The sequence below is a fragment of the Delphinapterus leucas genome, chromosome 1 (genome assembly GCF_059928025.1).
Source record: "Delphinapterus leucas isolate spDelLeu-1000000601 "Yukka" chromosome 1, BTC_Dleu_Yukka2, whole genome shotgun sequence".
Classification (NCBI taxonomy): Eukaryota; Metazoa; Chordata; class Mammalia; order Artiodactyla; family Monodontidae; genus Delphinapterus; species Delphinapterus leucas.
The window spans coordinates 94,721,851-94,744,433 of record NC_143129.1 but is presented as its reverse complement, the minus strand read 5'-3'; the positions used below and the strand labels follow the sequence as shown (position 1 = coordinate 94,744,433).

Genomic DNA, 22,583 nt, shown 5'->3' with positions numbered 1-22,583 from the left:
GGGAAGTGGGGCGGGGGGGTCGGGTTGTCAGCGCGCCGGTGCAGTGCGGCAGTTACAGGGCGGCTGCTGTGGGACTAACCTCACTTCTCTTAGTGTTGGCCCTGGAGAAGGAACGATGGTGCTGGATCTGGATTTGTTTCGGGTGGATAAAGGAGGGGACCCAGCCCTCATCCGAGAGTCGCAGGAGAAGCGCTTCAAGGACCCGGGACTGGTGGACCAGCTGGTGAAGGCAGACAGCGAGTGGCGACGATGTAAGTACCGGGACGCGCGGAGTATCCCCGGATGCCAACCGCAACTTCGTTTTTTGGACCTAGTTACCGCTCCTGAGGCTCCACCCTTCATAAGACCCCCTCCTAGGTTGCGGTGGCTCCGAAGCTGTCCCTGTCCACCCGGGGGGCCGGACCGACCCACTTTTCTCCTCCGCCCGGGCCCTGCGACCTCCCTTCCTGGCTAGCTGGGTGCGGGTCGCTGCTTCTGAGTCTGGGAAAGGAGCATGGCGCGTTCGCATCAAGAGCTGTCAAACCTTCCAGCCGCAAGGATAGCCGGAAGAAAGCCAGGGGGGAGGTTTGGGGGGTTTCCCCTTTCCAGCACTTATCTTTGGTCGCCACCTGTCTTCTTCTCATCTTCAGCAAGGCCAGAGTGGTCTCCCTCTATCTTGATAGAATCAAAGGTTCCAACCTGACTGAGTCACATCTGCAGCACAGTAGGTTCACTCCGTCCATATTGGAACCATTTTGGGACTGTGGAGACCGCTCCTGGCTAAAAACAGTGATCCCAGAGCTTTTGGGAAGGCCATCCCCCTGAACTGTGGGCAAACTTTTAAGAACCGAGAATAGTCTTACGTAGTAGCTCAGACATGGGCAGAGGGGTGCGGTGAAGCAAGAAAAATCTTGTAATTATTGAGGCTGTTTAAAGTTTTCCGGTGAAGACATTGGCAGAGTTGGGCTAGATCCTGGAACTGGACCGGGCACCTTTCATGAGGCTAAATAAAACCATAGAACCCTCTGCCTATCAATCTCTGCCTAGGCTAGCTGGAGTAGTCACTAACTGGCCGGATGCTGTCAAACACGTGATTTTTTGTCTGATGCAATAGGTCTGCCACCCGCAGAGAGACAGGTTTATGACAGTGCACTGCATAGGCATTCGCTGTCCAAAAGCGTGGATTTCTATTAGGAAAGTTGATTTTCCTAAATATATAAGTATCACCCGTGTAGGGAGAGAGTCGAAGGAAGGGTTGGTAACATGAAGGTATTGGGTACCAGGAGAATATTTGCTTAGCTCAGGTTGTTTGCTGATTCTGCACATCACAGTCAAGCCCAGTGCGGTGGTGATCCCACCACCTGAATCTGAATCTGAAGTTTTGAGTTGCAATGGAATTAAATTAAATCGGAGTGAAAAAACTAGACTGGACACTGTTTTACTGAGTCAGAAGTCAGAAGTATCAGATTTTTGTTTCTCTCTAGCCATTGCCCAGCTGCTAAATGACTTTGAATGTGTTACCTAGTCTCTTGGGTATAATGTACACCTCTGTGGGAAGTTCTGTCTTTTACCTGAGGAGTGGATATGTGCTGAGGGGATGAATTCTTCAGGGACGAGGCTGTGTTTTATTCATCTGTGTGTCAGTACCCAGGGTATACATATAGATACAGGATATACATATACACATGTGTACATATAATCCCAATACCTAGCACTGCACCTGGTCCTTGTTAAGGGCTTGACAAAGGTTTGTTGAAGTCATGAATATCTTCTGTGTTCAGGGCACTGTGCTCTTCCATATGAAAAGCAGTTGATGTAGTTTATTTTCAACATATTTATTGATTTGATTCTTTTCTACTTGACATCCCTTACCAGTATTCTCTTTGCAGCTAAGGGGAGTTAATGATTTTTCCCATTGCTGCCTGCTGAAGGTGGACATTGACAGATTTTGTTTCAAGATTCTTTTACATCTGAACCTCTGATCAGCGTTTAGGGTTCTTCTATCCTTAGCTGCAACCCAGAGCCACATTAAGAAATCAGACCATGTTCCCTGAATGAGGACACAGCAAGCTTCAAAAGGCCCTCCATTACAACTATACCCATGTGTCTGTCTGTAGACCTTCAAGGTTTAGGGCTCTGTGTAGAACACAGGAATCTGATATGACTTGGAGTCAGAGCACCACATCAGAGTTTACCACAGCTCTTGTAACCTCAAGGATTCGAACTGTGATTTCTTCTTTTAATTCAGAGTAATATAATGAGGACACATTTGGGCATATAATAAGCATTTGTCTCGACTACTTCCAAAGTCAGTAGATTTCCATGTATCTTGAAATCTGCCACTAGCTACAGGAATTATCAGTTGAAGTTGTTACTTCCTCTTAACCCTATTGCACACGCCTTAAACCAGGCCCTTATCATTGGAAAAACTTTCTAAGTGCTTCCTTTGACCCCAGTCTCAGCTAGTCCAGGGCCACACCTAGGACATATGATCCATATACTATCTTATATATTTCTGCTGTGGCATTTATATTATTTTTATATACAGCCTTTTAAAATTTATTGAGATGTAATGTATTCAGTAAGTTCAGTAAAGTGCACAAATCTTAATGTGCAGCTTAATGAATTTTACAAAGCCATACACCCATGTGACCACCATTCAGATCAAGATCTAAGACATTTGCAGTTCTCCGGGGAGGCTCCCTCATGCCCCTTCACTGTCACTTCCCTCCTCCAAAGAAACAGTATTTTGTCCTCTATCACCATAAATGACTTTTGCCTGATTTTGAACTTCATATAAACGGACTTATATAGTATATAATTTTGCATGTGACTTCTTTGTCTCAAAATTATGTCTGTAAGATTATTCCATGTTATTATGTGTAGCAGTGGTTGGTTCTTTTTCATTGCTGTGTAGTACTCCATATGTGTAAACATAACAACCAATTTTATTGATGGACTTTGAGATTGTTACCACTTTAAGGGTACTATGAATAATGTGCTAGGAACATTGTGTCTTCTGGTGGACGTAAGCACTCATTTCTTTTGGGTATGTACCTAAGGGTGGAATTGCTAGGTCACAGAGTAGGCACATGTTTAGGTTTAGTAGATATTACCTAATAGTTTTCCAAAGTGGTTGTAATAATTGATGCTCCCATCAGTAATATATAAGAGCTCCATTTGCTCTACAACCTTGCCCTTGATATTGGCAGTCCTTTTAATTTTAGCCACTTATTCACACTGATTCCAGAGATGGAGAACAGATTAGTGGTTGCCAAGGGTTAGATGGGGCAGGGGAAAGGTAATGGACTACAGAGGGATGATAGCAAAAGGAATCTCTGTGGAGATGGAACAGTTCCATATCTTGAGTATAGCAGTGGTTACACAGATCTGCACATGAGATATCACACAGAACTACAGGCACACGCAAATGAGTACATGTAAAACCACTCATCTGTTCTCCATCTCTGGAATCAGTGTGAATAAGTGAATGAGAAAGTAGTTATATAGTTTGTGCTGAAGTTTAGTTTAAATTTAAAGTTTGGCAAAACTTCAAAGAATAGCCATGTCTAGGCGCTGTCTCCTCTCTAGTCATCATTTTACCTGTCCAAAGCTTAATTTTTACCATATTGTTGCTAAAGCTTAGATTCAGGAGGTCCAACTTTTGCAAATCAAGGTTAGACTGATGAATCACAATACCAAGATGTTAATTTGGGCCGGAATACTTATGCAGGCTGGTGAGAGCACTGTCTTCCCCCAGAGGAACCAAAGTGTGAGAAATTGAATTCTTCTCAAGGCTGCCAGATGAGCGTTGTATCAAAGCAAAGGAAATAACATTAACCATTTCTAGCATAGAGAAGTAGCAACCAAGTTCATGGGAATAGAAACTTGACTGACTGCCTTTTTTTAGATCCTGGTGCATACCACATGGTTTCTTTAAGTGGATTTTAAGATAATTGAACAGGTTATAGTTATATGAGTATTTTCCAGTTTTCTCAGATGTGTTACTCTGTCTACAGTGGTATCGTCCAGGTTATGATACTTTTTAATTTCAGCCCCAGAATGGCCTTTTCATCGTCACCAAATGCTGGGGAATTACACAACTTTGTGAGGCAGATCCTTTAGCTCTGCCTGTATTTTGGCCTTGGGCTGAGATCAGTCCTAAGGAGCCAAGATTAGGAATGAGGTATCTTAATTATGTGCCTATCTTTGGTATATTGGGTTCTTTATTCTTCAGGCAGATTTCAGGCAGACAACTTGAACAAGCTGAAGAACCTATGCAGCAAGACAATTGGAGAGAAAATGAAGGTAAGAGAACTGACTAATACCCTTGAGAGCTTGAGCAGAGGTATTTAATCTTATTCTTAGTTAATTCATAATTTCTAACGTAGTGTTTAATTCCATGAGCTACTGGATTTCTTACCAGAGGGGGAAAGTTATTTTAAAAAGAAAGGGAGGAAGGCAGGGAGGGGACTAAGAGGCATTTTCAAGGATCAGTGAGTCCATCTTCTGTCTGCAGGTATGTTTTAGTCCGTTCTTGCTGCTGTAACAGAATACTGTAGACTGGGTGGCTTATAAACAGCAGAAATTTATTTCTCACAGTTCTGCAAGCTGGGAAGTCCAAGATCAAGGCACCAGCAGATTGGTGAGGGCCTGCTTCCTGGTTAATAGATAGTCTTCTTGCTGTGTCCTCATGGCAGAAGGAGCAGGGAGCTCTCTGGTGTCTCTTTCATAAGGGCACTAATTACATACATGAGGGCTCTGCCCTCCTGACCTAATCACCTCTGAAAGACCCCACCTCCAAATGCTATCACATTGGGGATTAGGTTTCAACATATGAATTTTGGGGGACACAGACGTTCAGTCTGTTATAAGATTCTTGCCATACAAGTCATTCATTGTCTGTTCTGTTCTTAATAATATGAATTCCACCAGTAATCCTTTCCAGTTATTTCCTGAGCTCAACCTGCAGTGCCAGAGAGGTTTTCCTGTTGTAAATTTCAGATTCTTTATCCCAGTGTAGTCGTGCTCTTTATTTAAAAGAGCACAGATACTGAGTCCAAATCCTAGACTCTTGGTTATGTGACTTCAGGCAAGTTAACTTCTGAGCCTCAGTTTTCTTGTCTATGAAATGACAGTTCTAACACTAACCTTTAGAATACAATTGTGAGAACTGAAAATTTCTAATATAGAAAACCTGGCACAGTGCCTGGAACATTGTAGTTATTTAGCAATTGAGAGTAACAGTGAATGGCAAGTAGTACTGGCCTTCATCCAGTATATCCTTCCTGTCCTTGAAGAATGTTAAGTTTCAGCTCAGCTTTACTTTGGTAACCAGATTAGTTTTTTTTTTGGTGGGGGGGTTTGGTGGGTTTTTTTTTGCAGTACGCAGGCTTCTCACTGTTGTGGTCTCTCCCGTTGCGGAGCACAGGCTCCGGACGTGCAGGCTCAGCGGCCATGGCTCACGGGCCCAGCCACTCCGCGGCATGTGGGATCTTCCCGGACCGGGGCACGAACCCGTGTCCCTTGCATCGGCAGGCGGACTCTCAACCACTGCACCACCAGGGAAGCCCACCAGATTAGTTTTTAATCTTTCTTCAAAAATACGCTCTTAGCCTCTTAATCATTTTTTTTTAAAAAACATGTTAATGCACCCTACAGTCTGTCTCATTTTTAAGTTGTAAACCTCTAAAATAAACCAAAAAATTATGAAATTTAGGAACCTGAACTTGGAAAGACCATAACAAAAGGATTCCCTTGGGGCCTTCCCTGGTGGTGCAGTGGTTGAGAGTCCACCTGCCGATGCAGGGGACACGGATTCGTGCCCCGGTCCGGGAGGATCCCACATGCCACGGAGCGGCTGGGCCCGTGAGCCATGGCCGCTGAGCCTGCACGTCTGGAGCACAGGCTCCGCAGCGGGAGAGGCCACAGCGGTGAGAGGCCCGCGTACCACAAAAAAAAAAAAAAGATTCCCTTGGACTCTAGCACCTTATCCTTCATGATATTCTGTATCCTTCTCTTTAACACTATTTTGTTACACTTTCAGCATGTGACAGGCTGTAGAAATTGATATTGATGATAATCATACAGTTTTCTTCCTGTGGAACTCTTGACACTAAGTCAGGTACACGTCAGCAACCCCATAATTATGTTAATTTCCATGTATACTTCTGCCTGAGTGTTCTTTGGGGCATATATACGGATAGTGCCAGCCAAGTATTTTTCTTAGCAAGAAGATGGGAGTATTTTCATTTGCGTTAACGTTCTTAGGTTCCTTTGACTGCTGGCCCTGCAAGGAGTGTTCTCTCTTGCTATCCATTGAGATAGTACTAGCAGTGCTTTAATTTGTATAGCACTTGAAAGCATTCAAAACCCTTTCATATGCATCTCATTTTGGTTTTGATCTTTGCTGTAAACATGGAGTGTAGGTAGTACATTTGTTAACCCTATTAAAAGGGTAGGGTAAAGAGGCCTAGGAAATTAAGGGGCTTGCCCAAAATGGTGCCATAAGTTAGTTGCAGAGCCAGAACTTGAACTCAGAACTTGAATTTGCTGCCCTGAGGGATTATCAGAGAGGAAGAGGGCCTCAGCTGTCTTGGCTACCAAATGGAACATCTTGAGATTTAGGCCATTTTTTTCTACCTCAGTAGTCTATGCCTGTTCTTATCAAGACTCATTCTGATATTGTCAGATTTTTCCAGCTTTTAAAGATGATTTTCCTTGAATCACTGTCTTCTCCCTTGCTCTGGAAAACGATTAGAAATGATTTGGCAGAATATCACAAAGAAGGGTGAGGAGAGAAACTGGAATGGGAAAAAATCTAGTCCTGGGTATACCCTTGCTGTTTTGCGAAGTTGCATGGATTGCTCTAAACGTGGCTTTTTTCCTCAAAAATTGTGTTTCTTTGCCTTCCTAATATTCCTCATCCCATCCATTTTTCCTCTTAGCTGCAGGCCTAAGGGCTGGGTTTGTTCTTAGTAGGTAGATGGAGATTCACAAATTGACACACAGGTGTCTGCCCAGCACTGGCTCCTGACCAGCACTGAGTGTTTTCATACATTCTTGGGGTCATAACATTCTATGTCCATGTCAGACATTTTCCTTCTCAAGTTCCCGATGGTATCAACCCTCTGACCTGGATTGGTTAATCAGTCTGTCCAGGATCAGAAAGCTAGACAGTGTCAGGAAAGGGACTTGGAACATTAACTTCTTGCTTCCAGTTCACTAATTTTTCTCCCATGCATTGCATCTTTTAGAGACTAAGTTATGTAGAAAGTTCTGTAATTAGTTTATGTGATATATTAGTTTGGTGTACACTTATAAAACTATGTCAGAAATTTTTCTTTATAATTAGTTATGTTTTTGTTGTTGTTTGTTTGTTTTTCTTTCCCACAGAAAAAAGAGCCAATGGGAAATGATGAGTCCATGCCGGAAGATGTATTAAATCTCGATGACCTCACTGCAGACACTTTAACTGTAAGTTATTGTCCTTTTCCAGGTTAGGATTTCTGTTCTTTTAGCTTTGTTCCTAGACAAGCAAGTCCTGACACTCTGCTCCACACAGCACTGTGGCATCCTTGAATTTCTGCAGCTGGGACATGTCCCCATCCCCTCTTGTTAATCTCAGTACTTGAGTATTAGACAGCAGAAGTGGAGACAGGTGGAATGGAAAAGTCAAGAGTAGGAAGAAGAGGAAAAAGGAACTGAACTATGTTTGGTTTAATAACTCTATTTACACAGTCAGTAATTTTTCAGTTTTTTGTAATTCAGTAAATATTCACTACAATGGGCCTAAAGCAGGAATTTTCAAGTTTTTTAGTCACTGAACCCTTTCTTAAAACCTGCAACACAGGGACTTCCTTGGCGGTCCAGTGGTTAAGACTTTGCCTTCCAGTGCAGGGGGTGAGGGTTTGATCCCTGGTCGGGGAGCTAAGATCCCACATGCCTCACAGGCAAAAAACTGAAAAAGCATAAAACAGAAGGAATATTGTAACAAATTCAATAAAGACTTTAAAAATGGTCCACATCAAAAAAATCTTTAAAAACAAAAAAAGCAAAAAAAACGCCTGCAACAATAGCAAGAGCATAAACCCGAAAAAGCAGAGTTGCTGTGCTTGAAGGGCAAGGTTGGAGTGCTCTTCCTGCCCTGCCCTACCTGCGAAGGGTCCCCCCAGGAAATCAGAGTACAGTTTGAAACACCTGCAATAGGGAATACAAAATGAGCGTAAGACAAGGTCTCTTGCTCCTAATAAATTTATAATCTTCCTAGAGAACAGTTAAATATAGATATAATAGCACGCTGAATTGGTTTAATCAGGAATATCAGAAAGTGCAAGTTAAGCTATGGTATTAACACTCCTGAGATATGGGACAAGAGGAGTGGCCAGAATTGGTCCACCTCTGCCTTAGGCACCCTGAAAGAAAATGCCAACGGATTTGTCGGGCAAAACTGTATATATCCCTGTGTGAAATAAATCTCAGTTCTTTGAAAGCCTCCAGTGTCAATTTTTAAAATGCTATCACAAGAGTTATCATTAGAGCCCAACAAGGTTGGGGCAACAGTCTTTTTCCTACTCTGCCCTTGACTCGCTGTGGCCTTGGACGGGCTTGGCCTTGTTCATCTACAGAACCTGAAAGTTTCACAAATCAAAAAAGTCCGACTCCTCATCGACGAAGCCATCCTGAAGTGTGATGCCGAGCGGATAAAGCTGGAAGCAGAGCGATTTGAGAACCTTCGCGAGATTGGTAACCTTCTGCACCCCTCTGTGCCCATCAGCAATGATGAGGTAGGCGTCGGTGCCACAGTGAGCGGCTGCCTTGCGTCACCCCTCTCCTTTGGGAAGGGGGCGGAGTGGGAGGAGGACAGTGAAAGTCTGGCACGCTCTGTATAATAGAAGCAGGCTCTTTGTGTATTCGCTCTGCCCACCAATTGAGAATTGAAAGAGTCAGATCCCTGCCTGATTGGGAAGTAGCAGAGACAGCAGGTAGGTGGAGACTCCTGGCATGGAAATCTCTTCTAAATCAGGCTGCTGTCCTCCATTGCGTGTTGCCCGTGGTAGCAGCTCATCTCATGGGAGGGATCTGCAAGATCAGCCTCACCCCTCACCCACACCCTGCTGAGAAGCTGCAGGTTGAAGGGAAATCTGCATGATAAAAGTTTCCTGCCGAGTGGGAGCTTCCCCAGCACAAAGCTGCTCTGAGCCCAGCCTTTGTTCCCTGACACCCCAGCCGTGGCAGGGCCCATCTGTGCCTCTTTCATTCATTCCCTGGTGAACGGACATTAAACTCACTGAGGGCTGGGGTGGCAGACTCAAGAGGTCAGGGCCCTGAGCCCGCCCTTGTGTGGCCCTGGACCAATGAGAGCCTGGAAAAAAAAAAATCTGCATTCCCCTCCGTACCCCAGGCAGTGCAGATTGTCCAGGGAAGGGTTTTCCCTGTATAGGATTTTCAAGGAGTCATTTAAAAGGGTATAAAAACGAGAGAATACTACAGATCTTTTGGAAAATCATGATTTCAGTTCCATGGCTAGAATTGCCTCTAGGACTTTATAAATTATTATTTCTCTATTGAGCGCAGATTCTCTAGCAAATTCCCTTCTCTAGTCTCTGTACACAAGGGCCAAAACCTAGTGTTTGAGTTAAGCAGTGACTTCACAAAGCTCTAGGTCGTTCTTGGAATAGGGTTCGGAAAGATGGAGGTTGTAGAATTCAGAGCTCCTGCATCTTTGTCTCCTGGTCTCATTTGCTTAGGACGCCGACAACAAAGTAGAGAGGATTTGGGGTGATTGTACCGTCAGGAAGAAGTACTCTCACGTGGACCTGGTGGTGATGGTAGATGGCTTTGAAGGCGAAAAGGGGGCTGTGGTGGCTGGGAGTCGAGGATACTTCCTGAAGGTAAGAGTCGGCAGCCAGTGAGGTTGGTTATAAAGAAAGAACTGAAAAAAAATTGCAGAAAACATAACCCACTTAAAGAGGCCCACAAATCCGCCTTTCTGCTACAAACTTACTGGCAATTAGATGCAATTCTCTTTCTAAGGCAGCAGAGTGCTTATCAGGATTCCCTAGAACAAAAGCCACTGAGTGATCCTCCATAATGAATATGTTTTGCTGACTGAATTAGAACAGTCTGTGCCTTTAAGGAGCTCCGTGTAATTGGACAGTCAGACAAGTAACAAAAGAGTCAAAAACCCTCTGTGATAAGTGCTCTGGTGTGAGTAGCCCAGGGTGCTATAGGAACGGGTAGGTGGAGGCAACACACCCAGATTAGCTGGGCAGAGGGCAGATGCGCTCAGGGAAGCCTTCCAGAAGGACGTGGTAAAGTAGTTTTGGAAACACTGTCCATATTGGCATGTTCTACGTATACAAATAAGTCCAGTGTTTGAAGAATTAGCACGGGAAGACTCTCCCCTGCACCCTGGGTGAACAGTCCTTTTCCCTTGATTGGTATCTTAAAGGGAATGCTCTTCAGATGATGTGCTGTGCATGGCTGTTAAGAAAGAGTCTCGAGTCAGTTGTTGGATCCATGGTCTTTGTGGCCTCCTGTGTGCCCCCAGTTGCCTCTGGGGGTAAATGCTAGCAGATGAACGTGATGGCAGCAGAACCCACTCACACAGTGCTGTGTCTGCTCCTTTAGGGGGTCCTGGTGTTCCTGGAACAGGCACTCATCCAGTATGCTCTTCGCACATTGGGAAGTCGAGGCTACACTCCCATTTATACCCCCTTCTTCATGAGGAAGGAGGTCATGCAGGAAGTGGCACAGCTCAGCCAGTTTGATGAAGAACTTTATAAGGTGAGTAGCCTGAGGCAGTGTGGCAGAATGACTCCTAAAGGTATGAAGTTTAACTTCAAAGACACAGCGATGCTGTCCAGCAGAACTTCCTGCGATGGTGAAATGTTCTACATTGTGGCTATCGAGCCCTTAAAATGCAGCTAGTGCAACTGAGGAAGTAAAATTTTAATCTTTATGAATTTTAATTTAAATGGTCACATGTGGCTGGTGGCTGCCATTTGGACAGTGCAGACATAGAGCCTATTTTATCTTTCCCCAGATAGTTTATGTGATCTATCTAAATTGAGCATGCTTTAGCACCATGAGCTTAGAAAAGAAGCTCATATATTATTATTAAGCTTGGACAAAAGGAAATTGTAGAAGTGGCTGATCTTCCCGTGTCCTCCCACTCCTGACCCCAGACTGGAAGCTTCCACAGGGGGAGACATACTTTCCTTTGGATGGATGTGGCTTCCAGTTTATGGCTCTCTCTCAATCATGAACCATCTCAGGGAGAGCCAGTGGATTTGAGTTGAGGTGCAGAAGGTGATTCTGAATCAACCAGCTTTAACATCAGCTGTAGCTCCCCCCACCCGAAGTCTACGCCCAGCACTCAGTATTTCTAGTGTCTCTGCTAACGGCTGCCCATCGCAGCTGAGTCCACGTCTCACTGTCCCTCTCCTTCAACCCTGTTCCAGGGCAGGGGGGAACGACTTGGTTCTTATTGGCTGTTTCCTCCCAAAACCCATGTAGCGGGTAGTTAGACAACTGCTCCTGGCCTCATCTGATTTATCTTATGTAGAGAGATGAGTTTAACAGTCAGAACCTTCTTCCCACTAGGTCCTGTTGGTGAGTTCAAAGGTATGTTTTAATTCAAGATGCAGTGGGAAACAAAATGCTCTCTCCAAACCCTGAGCATTGGTACAACCTTGGGGTCCTCCTCCTCTTCCTTTTAATGAGAGGGACATGTGCATTATCAGATGAGACCTGTTTTTATCTTTTCCCTTTTTTTCTCATCTCAACTCCCAAGATTGGATGGATAATCACTGACAGAACTTTAGAAGGATGCCCTGCAGGTAACACCAGGGAGAAGCTTATATGGAGGATTATGAAAAATATTAGGTAGCAGGTGCTCTGCATTCTCCATCTCCATTCTCCAGAGCAGAATGCTCTGCATTCTCCATCTCTTATCCAGATGCTTCTTGGAGCCATAGGCAGGGAGAATCACAGTCCTCCATAGTGAGGAATTTTGGCTGGCACTTTTTGCCTAATAACCTCAGTTTATTAATTCTCTAGAGCAGTGCTGTCCAACTGAACTTTCGGCAATAGTGGAAATGTTTTGTATCTGTCCTATCCAGTGTGGCAGCCACCAGCCACATGTAGCTGTTGAAATGTGGCTCATGCAAGCCAAGGAATTAAATTTTAATTGACTTTGAATAGCCATGTATGGCTAGTGGCTATACCATATTAGACCGCAGGCTCTATTGTTTTTACATTGTATGTGAATAGCCTCACACGGGGCTAAATTCCCACTGTTAGGTAGCAAGGTAGTTTTCCACATTTCCAAACAGTGGCCTAGAGGAAGTTTCCTCCCCTCTTTTTTTTTTTTTTTTTTTAGTTAAAGTAATACCACATGACAGAAAATTTGGAATTAGTGGGGGGAAATCATCTTCTTTCACATTACCCACTACGATTGTCATTTTTAATATTCTTGTGGGAGCTTTTTTTATACATGTATCATTTTCTCATACTTCTAATCACAATATATGTAGATTGCCTTTTTACTTCACATTATATCAGAAGCATTTTTCAGTGTTACTACATGGTGTTCGTAACCATCATTTATTAGTGGTTACATAATATTACATGGCATGGATATAGACTACCCAGCTCTTCCCCTGTTGAATATTTAGGGGGCTCCCTTTTTTTTGCCATCAGTAAGTAACGTTACAATGAACTTTGTCCTGTCTATAGTTTTTTTTTCTTTTCCATTACTTTCTTCAGCTGAACACCGAAGTGATTCTTCAAGGATTACAACCCTAGATCAACCCATAAGCACCAAGAGAGCAGAGACTATCTCCTTTTGCCCCGCATTGGCAAAAAGGACTTGGCTCTTACTAAATGCCTCACAAACATTTGTCAAGTGGATTAATTTATACTGCTACCAGCTCAGGTTTTATTGCACACCTGCCATCACTGGCCACTATACATCATTTATAAGTATTTCATTTATTAGATAAAGTAAAAATAGTATCAGAGGGAATTCCCTGGCGGTCCAGTGGTTAGGGCTTCACGCTTCTACTGCAGGGGGCCTGGGTACTGGTCAGGGAACTGAGATCCCACAAGCTGCATGGTGAAGCCAAGGGAAAAAAAAGTAGTATCAGAATATTTTGTCTTCTTTTTTTGCATTTCTTTGATCTCTAGTAGGGACCCCATTTTGGACTGACCCATTCCCTCCCATGTCTTTTTAGCATCTCCTGCTCACTCCTGGGCAGGGATTGAAGAAAATTTGTCCTCCCATCACTCAGATCTTCTCTGTGTGATTTGTGTGATCTTTGTGATTTCTTGCTTGAGCTGAGGTCCTACTCCCTCACTCTTAACTAGTAAATATTACCCTCCTCTGACAGGTGATTGGCAAAGGCACCGAAAAGTCTGATGACAGCACCTATGAGGAAAAATATCTGATTGCCACCTCCGAACAGCCCATTGCTGCTCTCCACCGGGACGAATGGCTTCGGCCAGAGGATTTGCCAATCAAGTATGCCGGCCTGTCCACCTGCTTTCGCCAGGAGGTGGGCTCCCACGGCCGTGATACCCGTGGCATCTTTCGAGTCCATCAGTTTGAGAAGGTGAGTAGGCAGATCAGGGTGAGGGATGGGACCCTTCTATCTCTCCAGGGCTGTTATAGAAGAGAGAGAATCTGTGTTGCTCAGGCCTACCCCAGCTCCAGTCTTTCCTCTCGTTTCCTCCATCTGGGTTTCTGGGGAAGAGCCTGAGAAGCACATGGTGGAGCGGCTAGAGCATGGACTCTGGAACCAGGCTGCCTGAGTCCTAAGGCCAACTCTACCACTTACTGCTGTGTAACCTTGAACAATTTGCTTAACCTCTCTGTGTTGTTTCCTCCTCTGTCAAAGGAAGATAATAGTAGTACCTACCCCATTAGGCTACTGTGAGGATTAAACCAGTTACCACGTGGAAGGTACTTAGAACGGAACCTAGGGGTAAGACAGGAATAAAGACACAGACCTACTAGAGAACGGACTTGAGGATATGGGGAGGGGGAAGGGTGAGCTGTGACAAAATGAGAGAGAGGCATGGACATATATACACTACCAAATGTAAGGTAGATAGCTAGTGGGAAGCAGCCGCATAGCACAGGGAGATCAGCTCCGTGCTTTGTGACCGCCTGGAGGGGTGGGATAGGGAGGGTGGGAGGGAGGGAGACGCAAGAGGGAAGAGATATGGGAACATATGTATATGTATAACTGATTCACTTTGTTATAAAGCAGAAACTAACACACCATGGTAAAGCAATTATACCCCAATAAAGATGTTTAAAAAAAGAAAGAAAGTACTTAGAACAGTAGCCGCACGTTATGTGGGACGCTCTCTACACAAGCATTCGTTCTTGCTGCAGCCCCAGCCAGTCCAGTTCAGCCCCGATCTCTCACCAGGGCCCCAGCCCCGCCTGACTCTCAGTGGAATAGGAATAAGTCTTCATTGCTAGGATAATTCCCACTTCAGCCTTCAGTTTATTCACCCCGTCCCCTTGTCACTGTGCCCTTGGGTCCCTCTTTGCAGATTGAACAGTTTGTCTACTCATCGCCACATGACAACAAGTCCTGGGAGATGTTTGAGGAGATGATCACTACCGCTGAGGAGTTCTACCAGTCTCTGGGGATCCCTTACCATATCGTGAATATTGTCTCAGGTTATCGGCCTCCCTCTCCTGCGTCCCACAGACACCACCCTGACCAGTTGAACTGCCACACAAAGAAATAGCTTACAATCCAATTAATTGCCCACATTAATTAAAATATCACACTCTTTTCCCTTGGGAGTTCTTGTTGATAAGAATATCTGGGCGTGATTTCCCTCCTGGGGATAACATGTGAACTAAAGAATTCTTTGGGTTTGCTAAAGGTTAGCCTTCTGAAATACCATCCCTCCTTCATGAATTCTAGGGGTTTTTCCTTACAGGTTCTTTGAATCACGCTGCCAGTAAGAAGCTTGACCTGGAGGCCTGGTTTCCGGGCTCAGGAGCCTTCCGTGAGTTAGTCTCCTGTTCTAACTGCACAGACTATCAGGCTCGCCGGCTCCGAATCCGATACGGGCAAACCAAGAAGATGATGGACAAGGTAGATGGCCCCCGGGGAGGCAGGAAGCAGGGCCTTCAGCTCAGAGTAGGTCCATCTTATTTCTCAGCCCTTGGAGGACATTATTTCCCAGCGTCATGGGAAAATCTGAGCTTCTCAGTCTAGACCAAAAAGGGAATCTGAAAGTGACTTCACTGAATCAGGACTGAGTCCTTTTAGATAGAAACCTGAATCTAGCTCTATTCTACAAGGTAGTTCTAGCTTTTCTCTTCTTGGCTTTGTTTTCCATAACTCCAGAGAAAGAGTAATCCCCATTTGTCTACACAGAACAAGTTGGAGGCAATGTCTCCCCTCTTCTCACCCAAGAAGGTCTGGGTTGTAAGCTTATCTCTTCAAACCCAATTTCCAGGCCCTAATCTTTTCCAGGTCAGGGACTTGAAAGGGGTTAAAAGGAGAAGCCATTGAGTAGTCTCTTCCCTCCCTCAAAGGGCCCAACTCTCCTCAAAATACTGGGACCTACCACTTGTCACTCATGGAGACATGAGGAATCTTCCTGGAGTTATCTAATAAGCCATAAGTTATCTAATAAGCCAAACAGAATTCAAAGGTTTAGAGATCATTAATATGGGTAGAACCTGTTTTTTATTTGATTTTAGATTTGGATTTGGATAGTTGCAGTTGGGGGAGTCTGGCTGAGTGGATGGTTCCTGGTCATCAGTAAGCCCAGCTAGGGGTTGAGTGTAACTGCTCCCTCTGGGGACCCTCTCCTCGCAGGTGGAGTTTGTCCACATGCTCAATGCCACGATGTGCGCCACAACTCGCACCATCTGTGCCATCCTAGAGAACTACCAGACAGAGAAGGGCATCCTCGTGCCTGAGAAATTGAAGGAATTCATGCCACCAGGTGAGGCTCCCAGCCCAGCCCATCTTCCTCCTCTTGTCTGTCTTCCTGCTCTTCTAAATAGTAAGCCCCTTTCAGAATGCACCAAGTTTTCTTGTTCATACACGGCCCCCAAAACTCTGCCTGTCCTCTGGTGCTGGGCATTGCAAGGGGCAAGGTTGAAAAGTAGCCAGTGCCGGTATGAGCTTCTATTTAAATGCAGGTAAAATTCAGGCTGGGAAAAAAAGGAATAAATGAAAGCAGTGCCTGCCTCTTTGTCTTGTGTAACTTTCCCCAGAGGTCCCTGGGCTTTGACTCTTGAGGAATGATGGGTTGTTTGGTTGGCTGTTTCCTTTCAGGTCTCCAGGAACTGATCCCCTTTGTGAAGCCCGCACCCATTGACCAGGAGCCATCAAAGAAGCAGAAGAAGCAGCATGAGGGCAGCAAAAAGAAAGGGGCAGCGAGAGATGTTGCCCTGGAAAGCCAGCTGCAGAATATGGAGGTCACTGATTCCTGAACATTCCTTTCTCCCACTTTACCAGGCTTCCATTTCAATTAGCTGCAATCTCAGAGCCTGCCCAGAGGCAGGGAAGCCAAGCACGCACCCATCGCCCACCCCGTGTGACTGCATTGCCAAAAGGGGAACCATCTGCCCTGTACAATGCAGTGTTCCTCTTTTCTCACTTGGGCATAGGATCTAATCACCAATGACTGATGAAACCATGTAATAAAGCACCTCTGAGGGAGGCCAGGACTCTTCCTCAGTCTTCTGCCCAGGGCTTGAACCCTGTCTCTGACAGTTCTCCCTGGAACCGTATTCACTTCTGCTTTTCCTGCTATATCAGGCAGGTTGTTCCATTTAGCAGAGAGCCTTTGAGAAGGTAGGTGAGGGCAGGGGTAGATTTAGTAAAGGCTCAAGGGGAAAGTGAAAACTGTGACTTAGACACACAGGCTTGCAGGGCAAGGGCAGGATCCTCCTTTGTAAATTTGCTTCTGCTTTGTTAAAGCAGTTAGGTAGGACCAGCTTAGAGACCTGAGTTGATATAAAAAGCTTCATAGCGGGACTTCCCTGGCGGTCCAGTGGTTAAGAGTCTGCATTTCCACTGCAGGGGGCGCAGTTGCGATCCCTGGTAGGGCAACTAAGACCCCACATGCCGCACAGCGTGGCCAAAACAATAAAAGCTTCATAGCACTTCTGTTCCCTAAGAAAGGCTCCATGGAGAGGGAAGGAGGTGGTGAGACATCAGGGTAGATGAGACTACATTTAATCCAGAAAAGCCCCTAGATTCAAGAGCACGGGGCAGGGCCTTACTCACAGCTGCTTCTCTCTTTCCACTCATCCCCAAATGGGAGACCAACTGCCTGGCAGCTTGTGGCTCAACTCCAGAGGATTGATATAGCCCACAGGGCAGGGGGCTAGTGGGAACAAAGTTTTAGTCCTTTCTCTGGAGCTCCACCGTTGCCCCAATAGCCAGTTCACCCTTTCTCTGGGGAGGATGATGTTTAGCCTCTTTATTTACCTGCTGCCTTTCATCTGCAATCTACAAACACTTTAATAACACCAACTGTTAGTTTAGTGCTTCTCCCCTAGGAGTCTAAAATACTTCCTATAGAGGATCTCTTTTATCTTTGTGACAGTCCCAGACAGGAGGGTGGGGACATGATTATACCTCTTCCATCATAAGGAAGAGAGTACAAGGTGGGTAAGGGAGATGAGAAAGCACGGCCGGGTGGAAGCCAGGAGTCCTGACTCCTCAGCAGGGCTTGATGCTCGCTGTGTTTCTTTGGAAGGATGAGAACAGGACTCTGAACTGGCCTGTAACTTAGGAGCTTGATTTTGTCTTCCTTAGTCCCTAAGCAGCAACCTCCCCAGGCCTGCTGGAGCTTGCTTAGCACCCAGGAGAGAGGCCGTGTGCTTGGTTTTCCACTGGGAGCTTGGGCTGAGCCTGTGAATCTTGCTACTGTCAAAACTGGGGCACCTAAAAAGGTGACCACAGTGACCCTTTTGCCCCAGGCAGGCTCACCAGCCTGCCTCTACTCTAGCCAGTGCCCCAGCTCTGGCATAACAAAGCCAGGGCCAAAGAACAAAAGAGCAAGCTGCTCCCATATACTTGGAAGGATGAGATTCACATTCCTGTAGCCTCAACTATTTGGTTTGAAGAAAGGCAGTTTACACAGTGAGCAGGAGGCTGGTTTTGGTCACCACCACACACCGCTCTTTCCTGTTTGAAAAGCTCACTGGGCTCTGGGATTAGAAACTTTCAAGTGGCCCCGCACACCCCCATCTAGCCTTAGGGGTCACTACAGCTGCCTCCTCTGCTCCCCCTTCCTACCCACTTGGCTGCTGGCGCCCATGACCTTCCACCAGGAGGCACTGCTTTTCTCTGGCCCTGAAAGCGCCGCAGGAGGAGGAGCTGGGGCTCTGAGCCCCTGGGGGCCCAGGCCTGGCTCCTGCACTGCACCCCCCGCCCCCTACCCCCACCCCAGGCTGACCCGCCTAGTTTTCTGGACCTGGCTGCACCTGGGACCTGGACTTGGGCTTGTTTATCCAGAGAGCCTCCTGCCCTGTGCTGCCAGCAGCCCAGCTCCCCATGCCAGCCTTCCCTGTGGCTGGCCAGTGTGTGGGCTGGCTTGTAAAAAGGAGTGAGTGGAGGCCCGGAAAACAGCTGCTGTGTGCACCGAGTAGTCTGTTAGCTGAAAGTCTCTACCTCCTTGAAGCCACAAGACAGAAAAATAGTAATGGTGAAGGAAAGGATGATCCCGTGGCTGAGGTCCCTCCCTGTGGGTGGAAAACACACGAGCAGGAGACGCACATAGGCACTTATTTCCTGAGTGCTTGCCCTGCGCTAGGTGTGATTAGGAGCAGGGGTTACAGAAAGAATGGGACACAGTCCTTGCTCTCAAGGAACTCCCGGACATTGGGAAAGGTGTGGCTTGCCTTCCTCCAGGCTCCTTCCCTCCCTGGAGCAGTGGGATGGGGCTGATGTGAACCTTGTTTAGGATAGGCAGGCTGGCCTGGAAGCTGAGTACCAGGAATGGGCCCAGATAACCTTGACTCCACCCTGGCAGTTGCCTCCGCAACCCACGGCTGATGCCCTCATCCCTGGCACCTTGACCTGCCCCATCTCCAACCTCAGCTGCCCGGGTTACCTCAGCAAACAGCCCCCACGGGCACCAGGGAGTGAGTCAGAGTCCTGGGTCTCTTACCAACCCTTGGTTCCCACACCCAGTAATTCAGGGACCAAGATGCAGGTCTGAGTGCTTCAGGCAAGAGAGAGGAGCCACTAGGCCTTTCTAGCAAGAGAGAGACAACTAGAAGGCCGACTTCTAGAGGGAAATATCTAAAGAGCCAGGCAACTGTGGGGACCCATCATGAGACCAAGGGGCCTGCCCGAACTCACAGTCTGCTGGGAAGTTTAGTTATCTGCCGAGTACCACCAATGGGGAAAACCACGCCTGGGAACTGACACCTTCCGTGTTACCCGTCCTGCTTTTCCTTCCCTGAAGCGGTTCCGGTTTACCCAGGGTCCTGAGAACGCCGCCTCTCGCCATACCTCCCTCTGGGGGCCTGGGGCAGCCCTGGCTGCACTCCCAGGAGGAGTCTGACAGGCAGAGCTGGGACGGACCCTGGAGAAATATGCTGCAAGTCAGAGCCTGTGCCAGGACGAGGGGCGTGCTCCACTCCCCCAGCCGCTTCTCAGCAAAGGGTTCCCCCAGAGCTCCTCCCAGATACACACAAAAGGGGGCGCCACCCTGCATCTCCAAGGAGGGAGGTCCTGATGGTGCTGGCATAGCCGCCTCTGACGTTGCCCTTTTAAGAGACACCCCCCCCCCCCCCCGCAACGGCGGCGGGCGTGCGGCCGGCAGGTTCTCATTGCAGTACCCCAGCAAGTGCGGCGCCCCGTCTGCGGAAAGGAGGAGACAGGACGCCCACCTTGCCAGTCTCGACCTCTGGGTCCCCGGACCTGCGGGCAGAGGTAGGGGGTCCTAGCAACCTCAGATTCTGAGAAAACCCCTTTTTTCTAGAGGGGAAGTTCCTCTCTCGCGCTGTTCTCATTGGTTGGCTGGCGAGCCCTGCATTTTGGAGAGCGGTAGGGTCCTTCCCTTGGACCAGGGCTTCCCTCCCCCTACACAAGCCTGCTGTCAGAAATGGTCTGGAAAATTATTTTTACTGAGGCGTAAATTACTGATAAGATGGTGTGACCCTTTAGGGACACTTCTTTTTCCTTGTTTTTATTAAACCCTAAAGAAAGGGAAGAATTGAGCTCCCATTTAGAATAGCATTCATTCTCTCCTTCCATCTTGTCTCAGGGGGGAAAGAAAATTCTTTTTTTTTACTCTTTCTCCAAAACCAGCCTTGTGTACTTGTGCCCTGGATCTCGCCACCTTTGGGAATTCCTGAGTCCCTGTTCCTCAGCCAGCTCTCTTTTCAACCTCCCTCTTCCTCTCCTATGCCTCCCCTCCCCACCCATTCCCCTCAACTACCAACCTACTTACACTTCCCCATCTTAAAACAGCCTTTCTGCCATCCAGCCTCTGCTGTCAAATTATGATCCCAACTGGCTCCTTTTCCTCAAAGAAAAATAAACCCTGGACACTCGTAGGTTCTGCTACGTCATCAACATTCCGGGTCCTCCTAGTCCCAACCCCTTCAGAGGGAAGGTAGAATGTTCCAGACTGAGGGAATAGCATGAGGGAGCAGGAAGTAAGCCTGAATAGCTGGAGTGCAGAGGGTGAGGGGGATGTTGAGTTGGGGCTAGAGAAGTGGGCAGGATGAGGAGAGAGGGCCTGCCCCGAAATGCTGGATTCCTGGGGCTCTTCCCTTTGGCTGCTCTATCTCTGTATGCTCTCCTGCTCTACATCCCAAATCCATCATCTCTCATTCACATATCTCTGGACCTGGCCCACTCACCCCCAACACACACTGAGCATCTTCACCAGGATCCAAACCTGTAAATCCAAAGTCTAACTCCCTATCTGATCCTCTGCTCCCACCCTCCTCTGGGTATTCAGCCACCCAAAACAAATACCCGGGAGTCACCCTGGACTACCCCCTCCTCTTCCCCAGCAGCCGATCTCCCACAGTCCCACTGAATCTCTTCATCACCCTGATCTGGCCCCTTGGCAGCCTAGTCCTCAGCTGCAGCACAGACTCCCCTCCTCCTGGACTGTTACAACCGCCTCTCGTCTGCCAGACCCCAGCCCCTCCTTCAGGTGCAGCCTCCCCGCTGTGGCTGAGGGTACAGCCACGTCATGCCCTCACCCCCACCCCCACCGAAACGCTTCAGCTGACTCCCTCAACCTAGGAAGTAAAGTCCAGACTTCTCAGCCAGATCCGGATTCATCAAACTGTGGCCACAGTTCAGATTAGCAGTCTCTTCTGCTCTTCTTTTCCCTACCGTGAGCCCTGCTTCAGCCCCAGGGGACTACTCACCTCTCCCAGCACTGACCATGCAATGCCCCCTCCTTATCTGCTCACGCTGTTCCCTCTACCCCAGTGCCTCTCCTCCTGCCTGTCCCTGGAATTCCTCCTTCCCCTTCAAGGTGATTCGAATGTCGCCTCCTTTACAATGCCTTCTCTAACTTCTCCCACCCTCACACAGAGATATTAATGAATACGGCTCTACCACAGCATTTGTCTCTGTCCACGTTAGACTGGTTGCTCCTTGAGGCCAGAGCTGGAGTCTTGTTCATTTGTGTCCCTCTCACACCTAGTCCGGTGCCTGGAGCATGGCTAGGGCTGGACAGGGCTCTCTCCTCGGCCTGCTCTGATAAACTAAGTTATTACAGATGTTGCTTTGGGATTTGCTCCTCGCAGCTCAACCTCAGGCTCCATCTCTTCCCCTCTGTGCTCAGGAGCCAAAAATGATCTCAACTGGATCTTAGACGGACTGTGCATCTGTATGGAATGCTTGGGCCTATTGAGCCACCCTCCGCAAACAGTGCCAGCACTGTGGGCTGAAACTATCATGGGTTAAGGTATCCAATGCCACCTTTTGAGTCCCAAAGAAAATCTGTCTAACTTGGCTGGGACATCAGGCTTACAACTCCTGGCTGCAGCTGGCATTGGGAATACAGTTTTGTGATTAATGTGAATGAGTTCAGGGCCGCCCAAAGAGAACCCTACAGACCCAACTGGCCTCCCAGATGGTGGTTCAAGGAATGAAGGGACCACCTGGTCACTCCTCTATGCCATTCGTCACTTCATCCATCCATCCATCCACCCATCCATCCACTTGACTAGAATTTACTGAGTGCCTGCTACGTATCAGGTGCCATGCTAGGTACTAACTAGGTATTTAAGGCAAATGTGTTCTCCCTGCTCCTGGAGCTTACAGCTAGTGGGTAAGACAGATGTTAACCAAGTAAATTAACAAATAAATACTTTCTGTAATAACAAACTTCAATATGTGCCATAAAGGAGGGGATATTTAAGACTGCCACATTCAGCAGCTGGAAGGAAGGCAGGGTGCCCAGAACAGAGTGAAGGGGGAGGAGTAAGAAGGGGCTGGGCCACGCCATCCAGGGCTTTGTGGACCCCTATGAAGTTGGCTTTTATTCAAGGCACAATCAGAAAGCCCGGTGCAGGGTTATTAGGAAGAGAGCGATATGCTCAGATTCATACTTCACAGTACTACTCG

At 47.1% G+C, this 22,583-nt stretch overlaps 1 protein-coding gene across 1 annotated transcript; it reads left to right on the top strand.

Moving 5' to 3' along the window:
- Nucleotides 1-27: 27 nt before the first annotated feature.
- On the top strand, nt 28-16,689 carry SARS1 (seryl-tRNA synthetase 1). The gene is made up of 11 exons (XM_022584163.3): nt 28-251; nt 4,217-4,287; nt 7,375-7,455; nt 8,607-8,765; nt 9,729-9,872; nt 10,612-10,767; nt 13,374-13,595; nt 14,548-14,677; nt 14,947-15,104; nt 15,837-15,966; nt 16,302-16,689. Exons 1-11 carry the CDS (start codon nt 116-118, stop codon nt 16,457-16,459), a joined length of 1,545 nt encoding a protein of 514 aa, XP_022439871.1. The 5' UTR covers nt 28-115; the 3' UTR covers nt 16,460-16,689.
- The last annotated feature ends 5,894 nt before the right edge of the window (nt 16,690-22,583 follow it).